The sequence below is a fragment of the Petaurus breviceps genome, unplaced genomic scaffold (assembly GCF_028583685.1).
Source record: "Petaurus breviceps papuanus isolate PSGF00001 unplaced genomic scaffold, PetGlider_PUasm1.0 90842, whole genome shotgun sequence".
NCBI lineage: Eukaryota > Metazoa > Chordata > Mammalia > Diprotodontia > Petauridae > Petaurus > Petaurus breviceps.
The window spans coordinates 20,752,501-20,774,897 of NW_027187358.1; the positions used below are offsets into that span (position 1 = coordinate 20,752,501).

At 37.3% G+C, this 22,397-nt stretch overlaps 1 protein-coding gene across 1 annotated transcript in view; it reads left to right on the forward strand.

Moving 5' to 3' along the window:
* EML6 (EMAP like 6) overlaps positions 1-22,397 on the forward strand; it is a 323,061-nt gene that overhangs the window by 155,120 nt on the left and 145,544 nt on the right. Inside the window, exons 5-7 of the mRNA XM_069071721.1 lie at positions 4,962-5,030; positions 12,706-12,891; positions 15,079-15,214. Coding sequence (XP_068927822.1) covers positions 4,962-5,030; positions 12,706-12,891; positions 15,079-15,214 — 391 coding nt within the window. The remainder of the gene's footprint in view (positions 1-4,961; positions 5,031-12,705; positions 12,892-15,078; positions 15,215-22,397) is intronic.

A 22,397-nucleotide genomic window follows, 5' to 3' on the forward strand; every position in this document is an offset into this window, starting at 1 on the left:
AATAAGGAAGGAAGGAAGGAAGGAAGGAAGGAAGGAAGGAAGGAAAGAAAAAGCCAGAGAGACCTTTGAGAGTCTCAAGTACAAGTTCCATGGAGGACTGAGGAAAAATCACAGAAACTGAGAACAGAGCATGGATAGGTTGCCCCATCTGCACTGAGGAAGAAGTGAAGATCATAGAATCACTGAATTGCTTTTATTTAATTTATATGTCCCTGCTGAAAGACTCATTAAATATTGAATATACTGTCATATTTAGGATGAACATTTTTATACAGAGTAAACTAATGTAGGGAGAATTATGGATCTTAGGGATACCTTTGCTTTAGTAATGTACCTTGATTCACTTGTGCTATAAGGATCTGGTCTTCTACCTCAGAGGTTTGGAGAAGATAATTCTCAGCAAACTGTGTCATACCAACTGAAACAACAGAAGGCTAACTTGTAAGCTAGAATCCCAATTTATTAACTTATAATGGATGTTATAGCCGTAAAAAATATAACCATGGGGACAACTAGGTGGCACAGTGAGTAGAACACTGGCCCTGGAGTCAGGAGGACCTGGGTTTGGATCTGACCTCAGACACTTAACACACACACACACACACACACACACACACACAAAACTAGCCATGTAACCTTGGGCAAGTCACTGAACCCCAACTGCCTCCAAAAAAAAAGCAAAAAATATATACATATAACCAGGACTAGCATCTGTACAGGGGACCCACTTCTCCATCCGGAAATACCTAAGATGCTAAATGACCTAAAGTCTCATAAAATAACTAAAGACAATGAGTCTGAAGGATGCTGGCAATGAAATCTTACAAACCAAGGCCTCTCAAGAGCACTTGTAGATGAAACCAGAAGGAGGTAAACATTCCCATTGGAATAGATCAATAGTGATTTATTTTCATCACTAATCAGTAATGAGAACAGAAACACCACACTTGGACTCTTTCTCCTTAGTATTCAATGAAGGTAGAAGTGAAAATGATGGTTAGTTAAGAAGTTCAATGCAAGAAGTGTTACTTCATTGGTCCAGCAAACTACTGGTAAGGAAATGCACTTTATCAATGCAAATCAACAACTAAAGGAGTACTGAGAATTTAAGTGACTCACCCAGCATCACACATCTAGTGTGCATCAGAGGCAAGACTTAGGACCAGGACAATCTGACTCCTAGGCTCTGTACACTATACCACCCTTATTGTTCAGTTGTTCAGTCATTCTGACTCTTCATGATCTCATGCACCTTTGGTCCTCATTGTTTCTCAAAATCTGTCCAAGTTTGTATTCATTGTGTCCATGACACTATCTATCCATCTCATTCTCTGCCATCCCCTTTTCCTTTTGCCTTCAATCTTTCTCAACATCAAGGTATTTTCCAATGAGTCCCATCTTCTCATTAGGTGGCCAAAGTATTTATGCTTTAGCTTCAATATTTGTCCTTCCAATGAATAATCTGAATTAAGTTCTTTAAATACTAACTGACTTGATCTCCTTAATGTCCAAGGGACTCTCAAAAGTCTCCTTTAGCACCACAATTAGAAACTGTCTATTCTGCGACACAGCTTTCACTATAGTCCAGGTCCCAGAGTCATGCATTGCTACTAGAAAAACCATATCTTTGACAATACGGACCTTTATTGACAAGGTGATGTCTCTGATTTTTAGAATGCTGTCCAGATTTTCCATAGCTTTCATTCCAAGGAGCAAGTGTCTTTTAATTTCATGGCTGCAGTTGCCATCTGCAGTGATCTTTGAGCCCAAGAATATAAATCTGACACTGATTCCATTTCTTCTCCCCCTCTTTGCCAGGAAATGTTGGGACCATTTGCCAAGATCTTAGTGGAGGTTTTTTGAAGTTAAACTTCAAGCCAACTTTTCCACTCTCCTCTTTCACCCTCATCTTAATCTCTTTTCACTTTCTGCCATCTGTGTATCTGAGATTGTCGATATTTCTCCAAGCAACTTTAATTACAGCTTTTGAATCATCCAGCCTGGCATTTCACATGATGTACTCTGCATATAACTTAAATAAATAAGGTGATGATATACAGCCTTGCTGTATTCCCTTTCCAATCTTAAACCAATCAGTTGTTCCATGTTTGTTATAACTGTTGCCTCTTGATCTGCATACAGGTTCCTCAGGAGACAAGTAAGGAGACAAGTAAGATGATCTGGTACTCCTGTCTCTTTAAGGACTTGAAACATTTTGTTGTGATCCACACAGTCAAAGGCTTTAGTGTAGTTAATGAAGTTGAAGTATATGTTCTTTTATGATACTCCCTTGCTTTCTCCATAATTCAGCAAACATTGGCAATTTGGTCTCTAGTTTCTCTGCCTCTTGGAAAACCAGGTGGCTCCTCTGATAATTCCCAGTTTACATATCGTTGAAACCTAGCATGAAGAACGTTAAGTATAACCTGTGAAATGAGAACAATTGTATGGTAATTTGGTCATTCCTTGGCATTGCCCTTCTTTAGTATTAGGACATAAACTGATCTTTTCCAATTCAGTGGCCACTGTTGAATTTTCCAAATTTGCTGGTACCACCCTACCTTTCAAAATATACATATATAACTTATACATATCCACAAGCTACATGTCAGTGACTACAATTATGTCATTATACTACAATCTCTTATTTATGCCTTAAGCACTCTTCCTACACCAGAACTCCATTCTGTAGCATAAACTGAATCAATACCAAATGTCAATATTAAGCCTATTCTCTTTGAATGGATATAGAAAACTGAAATTGGGAAGAACATTCAGAGATAGGAAAATCTAACCAAAAGAAAGAATTTAATGCTTCTATGAGCCTATCCCCAATTTTTTTCCCTCTAAAAACCTCTGAAATTTTCTTCTGAATATAATTTTATTCTTTTCTTTGCTCAGTTTATTTTCCCCTCTTGCTTGGATATATAGTATTATCTGCTTCATGTTTGTTTACAAGTAAAAAGAGACGTGTAAATAGTTCTTGATTAATCAGGTTGATTTTTCAGCGCATCTTTCCTACAAACCACATAGTCTATATTCATTTATTAATTTAACAATCATTTATTAAGCTTGTGTGCTGTGTAAGGTATTAGGTGTACAAAGGCAATAATAAAACATTCTCTACCCTCACAAAGCTTACATGTGCACAGAAAAGTAAGCATTACATGTGTATGTATGTACACATACACACACAATGTTAAAAACAACCTAATTGGGAGAACAATAACAATGACGGAGTGGTCAGACTAAGCCTCATATAGGAACTTACATTTTCAATCTGATTCAATCCAATGAAGATTTATTAAATGCCTAATATGCGCCAGGTACTATGAAAAGTGCTGGGGATACAATTAATAAAAGGAAACACAATCTTTGCCCTCATGGAGCTTACAGTCTAAAGAGGGAGACAACATACTAAAGGAGACAGGAAAGCAGAGAGGTAGGAACACCAAGGGGTATCTTGTTCTGCAGAATTGAAACCTTAAAGAACATCAAATGCAAAGTGGAATGAGCTTGAACTTACTTCGATGTAGTGGATCTGTAATCTCACTACTCTAGGTAAACCCTACAGTGACACATTGTGACCCATCCATGACTCTTCTCTGGGTCTTCTATTAAAACCCAGAAGGGATCTGCTCAACATGTGGAGGAATTTCTATATCTTTCGATATTGCATGAGTACCAATGGAGTAAACAGCCTGTCCATTGGTTATCCTTATTCTCACTACAGGACAAACTCACCTCCTTGTTAGGTCTTACATTTCTTTGGTAATGGTGATATATTATTTCTCCTGTTCAATTATTTCTAGAGGATAGTTATAGATTAAATTAATATTTGTTATTGGTCCAGCGTAAATGTTACTGCCCACAAATACACCTATGACTAAATTCCCTATTGCTTCATTTAGCTTAAATGGTTAGATCACAAGATAGAAGACTTGGGTTCTATTGCTAGCTCTGATCATCAGTTTACTTCTCTGTCTTGCTTTTCCCATCTCTAAAAAGATACTAGTACTACCTGCAGTTGTCTGGAGAAAGGGTTAAAAAGTAAATTCTGCAGAAGTGTTTTAAGATATCTGGAAAAAATACAAAGTCTACTACTCATTGTTTATATAAATGGGATCTTAAACTGGTGAATTGCCATAGCACTTTAGTAGTTGAATGCGTTTCTTCTGTCAATATATCTGAAGGTTTTGTTGCATTTTTACAGAAAAAAATGCCATTAGTTGGTTCTAAACCAGGGGTGGGGTACCTGCAGCATGGGGACTACATGTGGTCCCTGGGGTGCAGCCTTTTGACTGAGTCCAAGTTTTACAGAACAAATTATTTTATTAAGGGGATTTTTTTTTTCTGTGAAGTTCAGATTCAATCAAAGGACCACACTTGAGGACCTAGAGGGTGATATGTACCCTCAAGGCCATGGGTTCCCCACTCATGTATCTAAATATTTTTATCTCTCCACTCAGGGAACTCTCAAGCTTTCAATAAACAGGGGCAAGAAAGTAAGGAACATGTGACACAACCACTGAAAGTTTCCTTCATCTAAGTTATGGGTTCTTAACTTTTTTATGTCATAGACTCCTTTGACAATTTGGTGAAGCTATGGACCTCTTCTCAGAATAACATTTTTATATACATAAAACAAAATACATAGGAATACAAAGGAAGTCAAAGGTTAGTGAAAATAAAGATTAATGTTTTCCATCCAAATTTACAAACTTACTGAGATTTATTCATAAGGTCTATGGACCACAGGTTAAGAATTCTTGATCTAACACAATGCATTTTTAATCCAAGCTCTAAAGCACTGAATTAATATAACACTATGTCCTATTTAACTGAGCCTAACATCTGGAAACATGAAAAAACTAATTAAATTTTAATGTATAGAGAGGATTATCAAAATAGCAATTTTAAATGTTTTGGTATAATATTTTATGCTTTTCCTCCCCAAACAGATTTTTGATATTTCCTGGGATCCTTATCAACCAAACAGAGTGGTTAGTTGTGGAGTGAAACATATTAAGGTAAAATTAACTTTATTGCTTTCATGTTTTATTTTATTTTGAACAGATTTCAGGTGAAGCTATTTTATACAAATACTTGAGAATTTGAAGGAACTGCTAGGTATTTTTCACCTTTGAAGGTGAAATTTTCTTAATTCTCTGTTGCTTTTATCTAACTTTTTCATACCTAATTCTAGCTGATAAGGCAGACTTTCAGAAATGCAAAGTAACAGCAATGAAATAAAGTTCTCAGCAGACATTGGAAAAGGCACTCTATGTAATTAAATATTAAACAGTGAAGCTCAGAATGTTTTCAGCAGTACACCTTTTGGAGCAGTTGTATTTTAAATTCTGTGAAACAATAATTTAAAAAGAGGTTTGGGAAATATATTTAGGTGTATCTCAAACCAGGAGATTTTTTTTCTGATCTTTTGAAATGTTTTCTTAGCAGATAGGAACCATATTGCAGTCAGCATAGAAATACAAGGACATCTTTTTTATTTTAATTGGACCATACCAAGAAAGCAGGAAGACAGGAAGATAGATAGAAAATTTTATAAAGAGCCATTCTGTTCTCTATTACACAGCTTATACTGCACAGACAATAAAATTAACTCAAGTGACATTCCTTACTTCTGACTTTACGCAGATCACCCTAGAAACATGAATGTGTCTTCTGTTTGTAAGGTTAATAGATAACTATGCAAAAAAGTTGAGAGAGGAATGAACTAATTTATGTTATGATCTTAAACACATTGCTTTGCTTCTTTGGACATCATCTTCCTAATCTATTTAAATAAAAAGGATGGGGAAAATTTACGAATTCTCTGAGTTGCAAGGTAGCTATGATACTTCAGAAGCAATCCAGTACAATCCAGCCCTAGAAAAAAATCCCATCTACAACAAGCACAAGTGGTTAAATAGACAGACAGACAGACAGAGCATCTATTGTATTGACTTTGATCTATAGAGACAGATAGACAAATGAATAGATTGATAGACTGATAGCTGGATAGACAGAGCATCTGTTGTGTTGACTTTGATCTATAGAGAGATATATAGACATAGACAAATGGATAGAATATCTGTTAAGTGCTGACTTTGATCTATACGGAGTTAGACAAATGAATAGATAGACTAATAAACAGATTGATAGGCAGATGGACAGAGTATCTGTTAAATGTTGACTTTGACTCTATAGAGAGATATAGGCAGATAGATAGTTAGACAGATGAATAGATAGATTGATAGATAGATAGATTGATGGACAGGTGAATAGATAGACTGATAGGTAGACAGGCAGATAGAACATCTGTTAAGTGTTTACTATGTGCCAGACACTATGCTAGGCCTTAGGAATACAAATGCAAGTGAAAATGAAGACAGTCCTTTAGCTCAAGAAGCTTATATGGTAATGGGGAAGACAACATGTAAAAAGGGAGAACTACAAAGCATGGTGGTAGGGGAGAGATCTTCGGGTTGAGAAGATGTAATGGTAAGGGAATTTGAAGATCTTCCTTGCCCCTTAAAAGGTTTAAGGAATTTGAAGATCTTCCCTGACCCTTAATGGGCCTCACTTGGAGCCCAAAAAGAGAAGCTTGCTTAGGGGAAGCTTATTTTTCAGGAAGGTCCATACCTTTTGTTACTTTGTAATTAGGCCATGGGTCACCAAGGTTGTGATGCCCTCTGACCCTGGAGAAGGATATATATACTCTGGGGTAAGGTTTTGCTTTGGGGATCATTTATGGGAAGAGTTGTGTGATTTGGTCAGATGAGACTCTGAATAGCCATTGAGTCCCCTGGCTTTGAAAAACCAGATATTGGAGCTTATCCCTCTGGTAACTAACTATGTATGTATGTAAAGGTCAGATAGCTAGAGGCCCTGTCTGTTTGTCTGTTGAATTGTGCTATTTTCTCTGTATTTTTTATCTGCTTGTAATTTCTGTTTGTATTTCTCCGAAATTCAAGGTGCTGACTTTTTCCCCTGAACTAAGTAAATGATATATATGTTTGATTAAAGTAAGATTGTTAACCCTTTTTGAGTTGCTTTCCTTTAGAAAAGCAGATCAAAGAATTTGTGCTAGCAGCCATCCTGAGTATGCTAGGGTGCTTGCTGTTACAGAAAGCTGCTGGAGTGAAATGGGAGTCCAGAAAGTCAATAACAACCCTGAACAAGACATGAACATGACTGACCTGAGTACTTCCTAAAACACAGGTTCTGGGCAGTAACTAACCAACCACAGGAAAGGGCTTCAGGAATTCGGGAATCTCTAGGGTGAGAAGACTGCTGGAGAAGAAGTGGAATAGTCCTAGATCTTACTTGAAGATTTCTAGCGAGAAGCAACCTAGTACTTCGTAAAGCAGCTCACTTTCTCCCACCAATTGTTAGGAAGTTTTTTTGCTTATATCAAACCCAAACTTGCTTGCTTACAACTTCTAGCTGTTGCTCCTAACTGGCTTTCTGGGACCAAACAGAACGAATGTGATCTCTCTTCAACATGATAGCCCTTCAAATATGGGACAATGGTTATGGTACTTCCTGCCTAAGTCTACTTTTTTCCAGGCAATCCATCCCCATTTTTTTTCCAGCAGATTCTCATGTTTAGATGATCTCCCAGTTTGCTCCCTACCATAATACTTTGTGATTATATGATTCAGTGAAAAAAGGGGCTTTACTGTTTTATTGCTACAGAAATATCCTCCCCTACATTGTGATTGAAAATCCTCCTTTCTGAAACTGCAGGCTTCAGTATAAGAATGTTTGAAGAACTCTTTCATCAAATTTCTCATCTCCAGGCTGAAGTTTTTGACAATTCTCTGCAGCACAGTACTATATGAGATGATGCAGGCAGCTGGTGAATGGGAAAGCATTGACTAGCCAGCCTTTTACTGGAAGAGTCCTTATGCTTATCCTTTGGTCTGTTTTACTGCTCCAGCTTGTAATTCCTGCTTTGGTGGCAAGAGAATGAGGGGTGGGACAGGCCTTGCCATGGTGGTGAGGCCCAAGAAGTGATGCCAACTCCTAATGACTTTGAACACATTTTTTCATCTTTGTTTATTTAACAAATGTAACCTGAAGAAACAATTCCCAAATCACATTTATGGTCTTGCATAAGTGACAAATTAAAGTTACCTATTTCATGCTTTTATAGCAAACCTGGAAGAATAAAAAATTCATATATATTTCTATAGAACCATTATTTAGTACACTCTACTAAACTATAAGCTTTATGAAGTTAGGAACTTACCTAAATATTTTTCCCAACTCTAGCCTCTGCACATCATTAATGTTTAATAGATGTTTACTGAGTTGTTCAACTGAACTGCTATAACTCATTTTAGAAAACTCCAGGAAATGAAATAATTCAGAAACTATCCTTTTGATTTTTTCCCTTGACTTAGTTTTATGCTGAACAAAACACCCACAAACAATATTTATTGGATACCAAGGAGGTAAACTGCTTGTTTGGGACAATGCTTCCTCTTTTTTTTTCCACTTATTTCCTTCCTTGACTAACTCAAATTTTTAATCCACTTTATTTAAAAGCAGAAATGCCTCATGCTCTTAAAATTTCATTTATAAAATCTCAGGGACCCTCTTTTTTGTCAGCCTCATTAATTATACTTTAGCAGACATCCATTAGTGAAAGCAAAAACAAGCACTCATTTGTAAGACAAATTGGAAGCATCTGCCAGTGAGCTAGGTCCAGTTAAGGAAGCCCCCTGATGACTAGGCTCTTGCTTCTGTCTGCCTACAACTTGAAGATTTTGTTCCAAGGAATTAGCAAAAAAAAATTCAGCAGACTCTACCATAACCCATGATCATCACAGTTCATATTTTATGTATTTAATTGTCAGATGTACGTTTTAAAACTACCTCCTTTATCAAATCATTGTAGATAGTCCCACAATAAGCACAACAGTTGGTAAAAAAAAAAAAATCCCACAGATTTTGGGTGAAACTCCTGCAGATTTTGCCCAATTACCAGCATTTTAAGGCAAACAGTCAAACAAATAATTATCTGAAATTACCTCTTGAAAAACAATAACAACTTGGGGTTATATGCTTCATTGAATCCGAAGCAAACGAGCCTAAGAGGTTTGTTGACATTATCTAGCCTTCTTCAACCTTTACACGTTGATTGTGGAATTTTAATATAGGAGGGGCCCTTCAGTAGCTGGACTAAATGACCTGTGCTTACAGGGCTGAAGAAGTCTGAACAGTGGCAATAAAGCTGCTCACCTCATTTGCTTCAGAGCAAATGAATATCACCCTAGACTATCACCCATGGTTTCCCCAACATGGAACGATTACAACAGAGGAGATGCCAGTTGATGACTCTCCATTTTTTGCAGATAAGTCTATAAGCCATCTTGACTAGTCACTGATGTGTTCAATATATTGTTGAATCTTCATATTTATGTAGTCTGATATGACAATCCTCCAGTACCTGAAGGCAGTCATCATGTCCCTTCTAAGTGTTTTCTTCTATAGACTAAAGACCCTCAGTTCCTTAAGTGGGTGCTAGTCATGGCACCCATCTGAAGCCCTTGATTTTTCTGGTTGCTCTTCAACTTGGCAATGCTCTTCCTAAAATTACAACACTCAGACCTGAACATAATTCTCTCTATGTGTCTTATAAGGGCAGAGTATATCCAACTTTGTTTTCAAAACTAGACCTGTGGTATCAGAGTTATAGGAACCACCAGTATGGAAAATTAGTCCTAGCATTGCCTGAAGCAATGAGAGGTTAAGTAACTTGCCTAGAATCACACAATCCAATATTTGGATAAGTAGCTAATACTTTCAGTTCTCATCGTGATGTTTTGTATTATGTATATATCTAATAGATGTTATCATCCATGTGGAAATGCTCTCCACTGTACCCTACAAGCCTTCTCTCCTTGTGTGATTCTTGGCCCTGTGCTTCTGTAGAGGCTCTGTCCAACACACTGGAGAGTTTCCCTTAGGTCTTTTAATATAACACATTATACACAAAATAGTATTTAATGTTTTCATTGTTTATTATATAATATTTGTTATTTATAAACATCAATTATTTAATATTTAACACATCATAAATGAAATAACATAATATTTAATATTTCCAAATGTGAGTTAGCTTGCTTACCTTCTCCTATTCCATTCTAGTTTCAATTGTCAGTGTCTGTCCATTCACAGACCATTCTTATAAAGAACTTATAGATGAGAACCCATAAACAAGTAATTTCTGAAGTTTCCTGTTTCTTTTTTTTGTAATAACACTATCTGTGCTCATTTTAATTTTTTAGAACCTTCTCCTTTTCAAAATACCATTAATATATATCCCTAACTGTCTTTAAACTTGTGCCATAAAACAAGTTTCTCCTGTATGTAGTTGGCCAGGTACAGCTACCCCTCATCTTATCAACAGCCAATTTTTACTGGGGCACAAGCCAGAATTCTTCCACCTCTCCCCTTCCCAAGTCAGGTAGAAAACAGAAACCAGGATTTTGTATGGACTTTGGAGATTAAAGTGTTTAGTGTTCAAATCTGGGGCTTCCACTGTCATTGGTGATGAGAATGGATAAGCTTAGGAACATCAACATATCTGTTGAATTCCTTGTCTATTACCTGTCCTATTTTCAGTAGTAGTTATGAAGGGTCTTGGGATGGGCTTAGTTGAGTCTTGAGTCAAAGTTTCCTACAGACTCATTTTATCTCCCCCTGCTTTTCACTATTCTGTGAGCTGACGTTGCTCCTACTCATCCCTCTAGAATGTTTTATAAACCAGCTTGTATTTTAAATCAATATTGTTCTTTACTACTGTCTTGGCAAAAAGATCAAGTGTTTGCCACACCTAATTTTTTAGTTGGTTTTTTTTGTTGTTATTGTTTATACCCAATATGAGCACTGCAAGGGGAAGTGACCAAATGCTCTATGAAATAGTGTTACTTTTTACCTTCAGATACATGATGAAACCAATTCCTCCAACACCTGTCTTTGTCTTTTTGGAAGAGGTGATCATCATAAGTATAAACCATGGAAATGGGTGACAGAGCCCCATGTGCCAGCATCTCTGGGAGAGATGAAGAAGGTAGAGATAAAGAACTAGAAAAATTCTACAGACAAAATTGGCAAAATAACAATAATTATTCCTCACTTGGTGTCCAACCTGCTCGAGACGGACTTTTATGTATTTAATTAGATTGGTCCTTGGATAGCAAACACATTTTGTTGTTAGATTTATGCTCGAAATCTTTCCAAATTGGTATGGAACATACCAGAAAGATGTTGCACTCTGGTTTTGTAGTTCTTGAGAACCATAGTCACCCTTCTGCAATGATGGTGCCTAGGAGCCAATTTTGAGGAAAGTCTATGATGCAGACCTCAATCAATGCAGATCAGTAACTGCCCTACAACTTAGAATTTTTGGAAACAGTCTAGCTCAATGAGAGATTAAATGATGTGTCTGGGGCCACAGAGCCTCTCTATCAAAGGTGACACTTGAACCCTGGAACTTAGGAGTAGGGTCACAATCTATTATGACATATTATTCCCTCTCGAAATAAAATTATGCCATTTATACCACTTAAGAGGGAAAGGAAGGGGGCAGCTAGGTGGTTCAGTGGATAGGGTACCAGCCCTGGAGTCAGGAGGACCTAAGTTCAAATCCAACCTCAGACACTTGATGCTTACAAGCTATGTGACCCTGGGCAAGTCCCTTAACCCCAATTGCCTCACCAAAAAAAAAGTGAAAGGAAAATAAAAATGAGCCGGCAGCTTTTCCCATTTCAGTACACTGATGTACTCTATTGATAACTAATACTATCTCTAAGAGATAATATCAGTATTTAATAAAAGAGAAATTAGGACTTTAAAGCATAGTTATTCACTTAAAAGAAATCTTTGGAATTATAGAGCTGGAAGGGATCTCAAAAGCAATCATCAAAAACCAAGTAGCACTCCCATCATTTTACAGACAAATAAACTGATGCTGAGTGTGAGGTTTAGTGAATTGTCAAGTTTACACAGGCAGCAAATAGTGGAACTGGTATTCACCACGTATTCAGAGCCCAAATTCAGTGCTCTTTCGGCAATGCCTCACCACATTTTCCAGTTCTCAGTCTCCTTCTAATTAAACAGTAAACCTTTCATGTGAAAATATGGGCATATTTGAAATGTTACAAGCTTTTTTTTTTAATACTTGTAATCCATCATCCCCTTTGAATCTGCTCTAATTGACTTAGAGTTACTCTAATTCCTTGACTTTCTTGCTGCTAAAAATTGAAATAATTTGACAAGTATTAGTAACTCATTGCTAAAATGCCTACAGAGTTAGTTCCTTAATTACTAAACCATTGAAAATATGTATTTTTTTGCACAGGTCTATAAGGAATAAATGAGATGATGCATGAAACATTCATTTTTGAAATTTAAATCAATATATAAAGTTCAATCATTATTATAATTCTTTGCCACAGAAGATTTTTTTAATGATACCTTAGATTTTTTGCATAGTGATAGTATTAGTATCTGGTTAAAAGAATGAAGGATAGTCTGCCTTCACCCCTCAACAAGCTCAATAGCTCAGGTACAATGTTTCCTATAAGGTCTTTATGCCATGCAACCCTAGCAAATAGATATCAGTGATGGGAGACTTTGAAATGATCTGTTTTTGAAGATGGCTTTTAATCTACTATTTCTGTTCTGTAGTTTTGGACACTATGTGGAAATGCGCTGACTGCAAAAAGAGGAATATTTGGCAAAACAGGGGATCTACAGACGATCCTTTGCCTCGCGTGTGCCAAAGAAGATGTTACCTACTCCGGTGCTCTAAATGGTGATATCTATGTCTGGAAAGGGCTAAACTTAGTCCGCACAATTCAAGGAGCTCATAGTGTAAGTGTTACAATGAGGGGATTAGGGGATATCTTGGGAAATCATAAAAGACTCAACCTATGTATTTTTGATCCACTCCTTAGGACTACACTGGCCTCAATTAGCACTCAACATGAATTAAAGAAGCATTAAAATGAAGGATTAGGTTTACAATTGAACGCCTGTTATGTCTCATGACCCTTTCCCAAGTAACAGAGGAAAAAATGCACTTCAAGATCACAACAACTTAAATGACATTCTCTGGAGCTAGTGATCTTATAATCAGTATTATTAATCAGTAATACCTTTTGTAAAATACTAGGCTTTTGTTATTTATAATTCTTTTATTAGTTACATTTTATTTCAGTAATTAATCTTACTGTAAAATAAGATCCACAGCTTTTTAGGCAGCTACAAGGTGAAATGGATAGAGCACTGGACTTGGAGTCAGGAAGACGTGAGTTCAAGCCAGCCTCAGACACTTACTAACCATGTGGCCTTGGACAGGTCACTTAACTTTTGTCTGCCTCAATTTCCTCATCTGTAAAATGAGGACCATAGTAGCGCCTACCTCCCAGGGTGTGTGAGGATCAAAATTAGACAATATTTGTAAAGCACTTTAAAAATCTTAAAGTGCTATTATTTCTTATTATTTCATTTTGACCTTAGTGATGTTCACTTTGAATACACTGGAAATTTAGATGAGTAGATTTTTCACTATATCATGTGTCATGTAAGTTCTTAATGCTTATACAGACAAAATCAATGCAGCCCTTTCTTTTAATAGGCTAGAAATAGGAGGATAGCACTGTCTCACCATTCTGATCTCTTTTGTCAAGAAAATAGTTAACCTCCAAATCATGAATATTAGATTATTTAATTTATTATGATCACAGTTGCTAACATAGTAAGTGCTTAATTGATGAATATCAGGGAAAGAAAACTAGAGAAAAAATATGGAAGGAAAAACCCTTTGAAAAAAGTCTGTAGTGAACAGAAATTTTTTTAAATGCTTAGTCCAAACTTATGAGATGTTATTGTCCCCTGAAAGATTTCATATTGTCCTTCACTAACACATAGCCTTGAAAATGAAGAGAATGTACTGTTTGAAAAGCCCAGTTCTAGTAACACACAAAAAAAATTGGTCTATGTTGACATTAAGATTTTGTTTTCTATGTCATGGACCAATCTTCTCATTTTCTAAGTCCTCCACATGATCTTCCATCTGCAAATACTATTAAGGAAGGTGCCTTCATTTGCTCAAGAGGCCAGACCAGGGGTGGGGAACCTACATCCTTGAAGCCACATGTGGCCTTCTAGGTCCTTGGGTGTGGTCTTCTAGGTTCTTGGATTTGGCCTTTTGACTGAGTCCAAGTTTTATAGAACAAATCCTTTTATTAAGGGGATTTATTCTGCGAAGTTTGGATTCAGCCAAAGGGCCACCCACACTTGAGGACCTAGAGAACCAAATGTGACCTTGATCCCCACCCCTGGGTCAGACATTTTCCTTTTGAATTCACAAAAATATCCGCAAGTAGAATGAGCCATATGTAGCATAATATGATGCCACCTTACTTTGGTGGAACTCTTAAACATGCTGAAGAAAACAATGTGAAAAACATGGTGATATGTACATTGTGAAGCTGCTTCATGAGTGAAGCCCCCCCCCCAAAAAAAAAACACCAGCATAAGACTGTTATTGATGTAGGTTTGATCATGCCCTAGAAAATACAATTCATTCTTTCAGTTCCGATTTGATTCCAAGTGATATCTGATTGAACTTCTTTAATCATATCTCATTTTGTACTCATTTGTTTTTGCTTGATTCTTTTGGGTAGTAATTTATTTGTGTTCCATGATTGACTTAATGTTCTTTATAAAAGTAATTCATAACCACTGAGTAGTCACTATTTCCAAATTTGCTTTAGTTGTGATAGTACTGCAGAATGTTGGTGATAATATGCTTTCAAGTATTAAAATTGGAAAGGATTGATTCAAATAATGTAGATTCTCTAATTTGTTTGCTTAGATCATTTTTTCAGTTGGGGAATATTTCCTTCCCAAACAAAGTTTTCTAAGAAAACAAAATATCTAGACCTACTAACAGTTGACTAGAATGAATGTTTCCTTTGTCTAATGATAAAAAGATATGTAGAGCCCTTTTCCAGAAGGAGTGAATTGCTGACAGTCACATTATTGAATTAACAGGCTGGAATCTTTAGCATGTATGCCTGTGATGAGGGCTTTGCCACTGGTGGTCGAGATGGGTGCATACGATTATGGGATATTGACTTCAAACCAATAACCAAAATTGATCTCAGGGAAACTGAGCAAGGATACAAAGGTAATACATGAAATATTATTTATCAACAAATTATGAGGTGTTAAATAGCATAAAGTTAAAGTGTATAACCTATTAATAAGTATGACATAACTTACCTTTCAGCTAAAGTGATTTATAGTTTATTTGATTGTACGATATCCTTAATAATCTATAGCACAAAGCAGTTGACACTTTTCCAATTTTTTAAAGATTTTAGTTCATTTAGGCTAGATTCACTGATAAAAAATAGCTCGGGGGTTGAATGATTCATTGACATGCTCTGTAACTTGTTTTGTCCTATTTAAAAATGCTCTCCAGAATTGCAGATCTCATCCAAGCCCAAAGGATAGGGCTGTTTTGCTTGCATTCACATGTGACACCCCTAACCCTGAGATCTTGGAAAAGACAAAACCAAATCTTAATACTAAGCCATCTCTGAACGGGGGCAGTCCCACATTGGAGACTTCTTCACAAAACCAGTGGAGCCAGGCTTTCTAAGTGAGATGTACCTACAGAGTCTATCCCATAGAGCAGATCCTGGATCCAGCCTGCTACCAATCATAATAATTATCTAGTAGTGAGCTAAACCTTAGTTAGTTCTGGCAGGGACCATATAGAGAGAAGCATCATGGTATAGTCCCATGTGATCTGACTGTTTGTCTCTCTTCTCTTCCTATGTTCTACCTGCTCTCTAGAAAACAATCAGTACCTGGTGATGGGAAAATAGGGAGATGAGGAGGAAGGCAGGTGGTACAAGTGGTGGGACTACAACATGGAGGAGAGGGAAGACAGAGTGATGCCTTTAGACTGCTGATTCTGGTTTATGGTTCTTGGAGAAAATGCTATAACTCACAGGTGTGATAAGGCTGGATTCAGGGATTCTCTTAGTCCCAGGTTTCACTATAAAATCAAAGCAAAAGTATATGTATTCAAGTTTGTTGAATTTGAGAGAGAAAAGGGAAAAAAGTAACTGAAATTCACAACCTGAACTGGGAGTGGGGATTCAAAACTAGGGCTTTGCTGACCCTCTCCTCAGGCTCTCAGCCCTGGCCAGCTGACCAGTGCCCTGGAAGGCCCTGTCATGGTCCTGAGGCTGTCATATACCTCCCTTGGGGACATGTTCCCCTACTCTCCCTGAGACCTAGTACAGAGGATTGCACAGAATAACACTTGCTAAGTAAACATTTTAAATGATTATGGTAACAATTGATATGTTTCTTCTCAAATAAAGAATTTACCCTTCTCTCACTATAATCATAAGAGGCACCCCCAGCTCTGAGTAAGGATGTGCAGAGCTATCCCCATATCATTCTAATTAGAACTTTGGAGTGAACTCCATTTCTCTGTCCTTGGTACTGCCCATGCTCTGTGGTTAGCCACTTCCTCCCTCCTGCCCCTCTGTTCCTCATGATTCAGAACTACCTTCTGCCTAGAGGAGAACCTTTTCCTTTTGTTCCATTTCCCACACTCCCTCTCTATCTAGCTTAGCTCTAACCCTCCTCCCATCTTTTATGCCCTCCTTTCCCATTGTGACCCCCAAACACTCCTTTTCTCAGGCTAGTCCACATCAAATATACATTATAAAAGATAAAGCTTTGCTGCAGAAAATTTAAGCAAACCTAAACACCTCTTCACTATTTGAATGAGAGCTGATGCTTCATGTATGGATCCTAGCAGGGTAGAATTTGAGAGCCCAAAAGGGCCTTAGCAAGCATGTAGTTCAATATTTCTCAGCCCGTGAGCCACAGACCCCTAGAGTCCAAAGCATTATTGCAAGGGTTCTTCATTTCATTAATGCATGGAACATTGCCATTTTGAACTTGGTCTAGTTCCAACAAAATATTCAGTGTGATGAATTGGTCTTGTATGTACAGCTTAATACTATTGATGCTTTATTTGTGCCTAACAGGAAAATTTTTCAGTCCAATCAATATGCAAATACACATTCAGATTAAATGGAATAATATGCCTCATTCATATGTGTGACTACTTTTCAAATATATGTTGATGCTCTTATGATTTATGAGCTTTTAATTAATTTAAAATATATTTGATTCAGGGTAGCTTTTTGTCATTATATGTCTTCTTAGAAAGTAGGACAACTATCATGGAGGGGTATCTAAAAAGAGAACTTCCCATTTGAAAGAGTTGGGGAACCATTGATCTAGCCCAAACCTTTCATTTTACATACATGGCAACTGAGATTTAGACAATTAAAGCAACTTGCCAAGATCTCTCAGGTAGTCATTGATAAAGCCAAGATTTAGACTCAGCTCCTCTAATTCCAAATCCAGTTTTCTTAATGCTTTTGTGCTTTTAAGAATTTTTTGATACAGTTCATGTTTCTTTCATATTTTGCCAATAGTGCAATGATGACTCATGAGTACATTTCAAGAAAATATACCCTAATGATGCATTTTTTTCTCCTACCTAATTAATTTCTAATGTACTCAGCTAATTTCAGTACCTCTTCTAAACAAATTAGAAGAAATAATTCAAAGTGGGCAAGTCCCAATTCCTATTACTGGACTCTAAAAGTTTTAATAATCCATTGAATTATACAGCTTTCAAGGAAATAGTTAAGAAGCATTGCTGGTCACCAGCATTGGTAAGCTGGAGCTTTTTCATAAAACTCATATAGATCTCATGTTCTATAGGATAACAAGTCCCTATTCTCTTCCAGGAAGTCTAAAAAGTAAAGCTAGAAATTATAGTCATATTTTTTATACCAAAATTTTGACTCCCAAATAGTACAGCACTGTGGAGGTAATTTTGCATTAGGAGTTGGAAAACGTGGCAGAAATAAGAGATGGACAATCACAGTAGTCCTGAATGGACAAGCAAATGGCACACTCGTCAACAGGCAGATGCCGTTGCAGTTTGATGACAGAAGTGATCAAGTGGTAGAGAAGGTTTTAGGAAAAAGAGAGTAGAGATATAATAGAGACAGTGGGAGACAGAGGTTGTGGAAAATGGAGGGGAGGTAGCAGTTTTACTCTCATGATAATATCTTGACCTCAGAGGCAAAACTAGAATTGAGAGAAAGTTACAAAGAGAAAAGGAAAAAAAAACTTCTTAACAATGAGAGCTACCCAAAATGGAATGGGCTTCCTCGAGGGGCAATGTGTTAACTCCTAACTTGGGCCTTCAAACAAGGCTGTAGGACCATTTAGAGAGTGTATGGTATAGGAGATCCTTATTCATGTATGGACTGGACAGCATTGCCTCTGAGGCCTGTTCTGACTCTTAAGATTCTGTGCTTCTGTGAAAATAGGGGTGAGTGAAAATATTAAGTGAATACAATTTTGTGCTATTTAGCCCAAAGCTATTTTTTCCTTCTGGTCTTTTTTATTTTGTTTGCCTACAGCACAAGAAAATAGATCAGCAATTGTGTTGAGCCAAAAGATTCCATGAGATTGTCCTAAGGGTTGGACACTAGACTAAAAAAGCAGGCTTCAGACATCATTTCTATCATCAGCAAAAATATGACAAGCAGCTATTATGCACTGAGGACTTTATTTCCAGGGATATCATGGGTTTACTTTGGGGGCAGGGGGAAGGGAACCTTAAAATGGCAAGTTATTAGGTCCATGATCACCAGGATATCTGAAGCACTAATATACCACATCTCTGTGCCAGACTTGCCATGCATTTACCAGAGGCCTCATCTATTTCCTCTTTCTATCCAGGTAGACAGAATTGTATGTGTATTGTGGTGGTTCTATTATGATGTTTTTTTCTTTCTCTGTTCATTTTAACAGAAATGTTTTCCACAATGTTTCCATGTTCTAGTCTCAGAATTTCTTCACATGAAGCTATTTTCTTATTATCCAATGCTACTCAACTACTCTCTTTCTCCCCCACCACCTACCCTTACTAATCCTGTTTCTTTTGAATAAGATAGATTCTTCCAGAGGCATGTTCCAGTTATGGGTCTCATGCCACCAAGTCTCAGTGATACTGAGATGATGGTCAAAGTTGCCTCTTTGAATTGGAATTTCTGATCTTTCTTGCTGCTCACTACCCATTCTTTTTGCATTTGTGCATAGATGTCTTAGGTTATGAGTTTTATTGTTGATTCCTTTCTTGGATTTCATTCCATATGAATTTCTAGATATCTTTCTTGCCATTCTTCCTGCCTTAATTAGCTAATCTCTGTGGTTATCTAGCATGATAGATATGTATAGGCAGTTTTTTTCCTTCTTTCCCTTCCCTCCAACACTTTCTATTTAAAACCCTTTTGGTTAAATTTGCAAGACTCTAGGTAAATATCTTCTTACTAGCCCTCCTTAGATGCATTCTCTTTCTAGACGGGAAGTCTCCATTTTCATCTTTTAAGCTTAGGTCTGGAAATCTAAATTGCATTCTCAATGACTATCTTCTTAACCTGAGGTTCACCTCTTAAGCCTTCCTCATTTCAATTCTTTACCTTTGACGGGCATCAGTGATAAAAATGCCATCTGTGCCCCTCAAGTGTTCTATTTGTTGCCTAACACTTTGTAATCTTTAGCAGTGCTCTCTACATTTCCCATCTGGCCAAATCATTTATGCTCAGGTGAATCACCAAAAGTAGGTAGTAGCCATCTGTTCTGATAAACTTCGGAAGGTTCTCTGCCAAGTCTTGAATATGTGCTCTGGGAAGATGGCATTCCACTCTATTGTCATCAGATCTGCAAAACATTGCCTCCATACCCCTCGGCAGAGAATCTCCAACCATCACTACTTTCCTCTTCTTCCTCTGATAATTGCTCATCTGTCGACCCTCCTCATACTCCTTGGAAGAGAAGTAACTACTTCCTCCTCAGGAGGTATAGGTTCCCCTTTTCAGGAAGAGCCTAATAGCTGTTGCTAAGCTCCAAGTGTGCAGTGAAGTCTTCTCTTCTTTCTCCTCTATGTCACATTCTTCCAACATCTATCCTCTTGACATGTGTCAGAATTTCCCTCTACTTTTTCCAAATCCTTTTTTTCTTTTTGTATTGAACCCCTTCCATTTTGTAATGAATATTTCTTTTTCCATGATAATCTGGAGAGTGTAAAATTATTTCTGAGGCCTTTTAGCTTTCTTTCTTAGAGAGGCTAGTATGTTGAGCATATTCACTAGTAAGTTGGCTATGGCAGAAATTTAAAAATATGGACCCTATGCATGCCTCTGTGAGCTCCTCCGGGCTTTTCAGGTTTTCTAAAAGACCTTTTTCCTAGAAGCCACCCTGACAAACACAAATGCTGATGTATTGCTTTGGGCGGTTCTCCAACTTCTAAACAGAGTAACTCATTATTAGAATCTTCTCCCCTTATTAGGTCTTTGCCAACCACATTTGATTTTCTTTCTCTTGTCTTACTTTTGCTTATGAACATCTTCCCTTATCTTACTTGTCTTAACAATGATGTTCTTCTCCTTGATACCTTTCTCTTTCTTTTCCTCTTCTTTGAGTCCTTCTTTTCCTTCTCCTTGTTTTCAATTCTTTCTGCTTGAGTACTCCTTTTTTGTCCTTGAATCTTTTTCTTTTGGTTCCAGTGTTTCTCCTTAGATCAACCCTTTCTCCTCTAGTTTGATATTCCTAAATTTCTCCTTTGGGCCTACAAAATTTCCACTCCTCAAATTCAATCTTTGGCCTTCTTCAGAATTCCAGAGCCCTCTGAGTTTCAATTTACAATTGGGTAGGTAGGTAGTATAGTGAATGTATCAAGTGCTGGGACTGGAAGTCAGGAAAATACTGAGTTCCAGATTCTGGCTTAGACACTTAGTAGCTGTGTGATCCTGGGTAAATAATTTAAACTCTCAGTTCCCCATCTGTAAATTGAAGATCAATTAGTACTATTCAAATAGTGCCTATGTTACAGAATTGTTGCTTGCCTACAACGTGGCAGTTGCTGTGCTAAGCACACATGGTGTCTCAACTGATCCTCACAGCAATTCTGGGAAGCAGTTGTTATTATTATCCCCGATTCACAGTTGAAGAAACTGAGGCAGACAGAGGTTAAGTGGCTTGCCCAGGATCATACAGTAAGTGTCTGAGACCAAATTTGAGCTTCCTGACTCCAGGCCTAGCAGTCTATCTACTATACCACTTAGCTGCCTTTAGGCCTTGATATGAAGATAAAATGAGGAAATACATGTAAATTGCTTTATAAATCCCTTTAAAAGGGTTATATAAATACTAGCTACTTCTCTTGATTCTTCTTTTGCTTTTTTGATTCAAGTCTTTCTTTCATCCACTTTCCTATTGAAGCCAGAAGTAGAATAGTAAGCAACTGGCAGTCATTGAAAAGTCTCAAGCAGAGGAGTGACCAGACCAGAGTTATTCATCAGAAAAATGTCATGAAGAATAGAGTAAAGGAAGAAGAAACTGGCAACAGGAAGACAGGCCAGGAAGCTTTTGCAATGGGCCAGGTGAGAGGCAATGAAGGACTGTACTAAAGTGGTGTCAATGGGAGTAGAAAGTAAGGAATGAATGTGAGAGTTCTTGCAGACAAAAAATCAAAACACCTTGGAAACTGATTGCGAAGAAAAAGTAAAAAACGCCAAAGTTTCAAATATGAGACATTGGATCAATGGTGACAAGAGTGGAACTAGCAATATCAGAAGAAGGAACAGATTTGGAGGGAAGATTGTAAGCTCAATTTTAAGGTCCTGTAGGCAATTGGAAATGTGGGTCTGGAGCTCAAAAGAGAACCCCAGACTAGTGAGAGAGATTTGGGAGTCATCAAAGGGAAGGGAGTGTAAGTCATGTGAATGAATGAGATTGGCAAGAGGGAGAATATACAGAAAAGAGGTATGAGGACAGAACTCAGGGAACATTAAGAGGCCAAAAAGAAGGTAACAAACTAGTGAAGGAGATATAAAGGGCAGATATGAGACAAATCAGAAAAGTGAGACATCTCTGAAGCCAAGGGGAAAGATAATATCCAGAAGGAGTAAGTGGCCAACAGTATCAAATGCTATCAAAGACTGAAGGAGGATTGGACTGAACAAAAGGCCATTATATCTGACTATTAAGAATCTTTTGTGACCTTGTAGAGATCATGTTTGATAAAATGGTGAGCACAGAAACAATTCACAAGAGGTTGATGAAGGAGTGGGTGATGAGGAAGTGGAATTGAGTTTTTATATTTGTGTAAAGTCATTATGCTAGTGGCTAGACTGGGCCTTGAAACCACATCTCCTGGATCTTAATCTGATAATCTAGATAACAATGGAGTAACA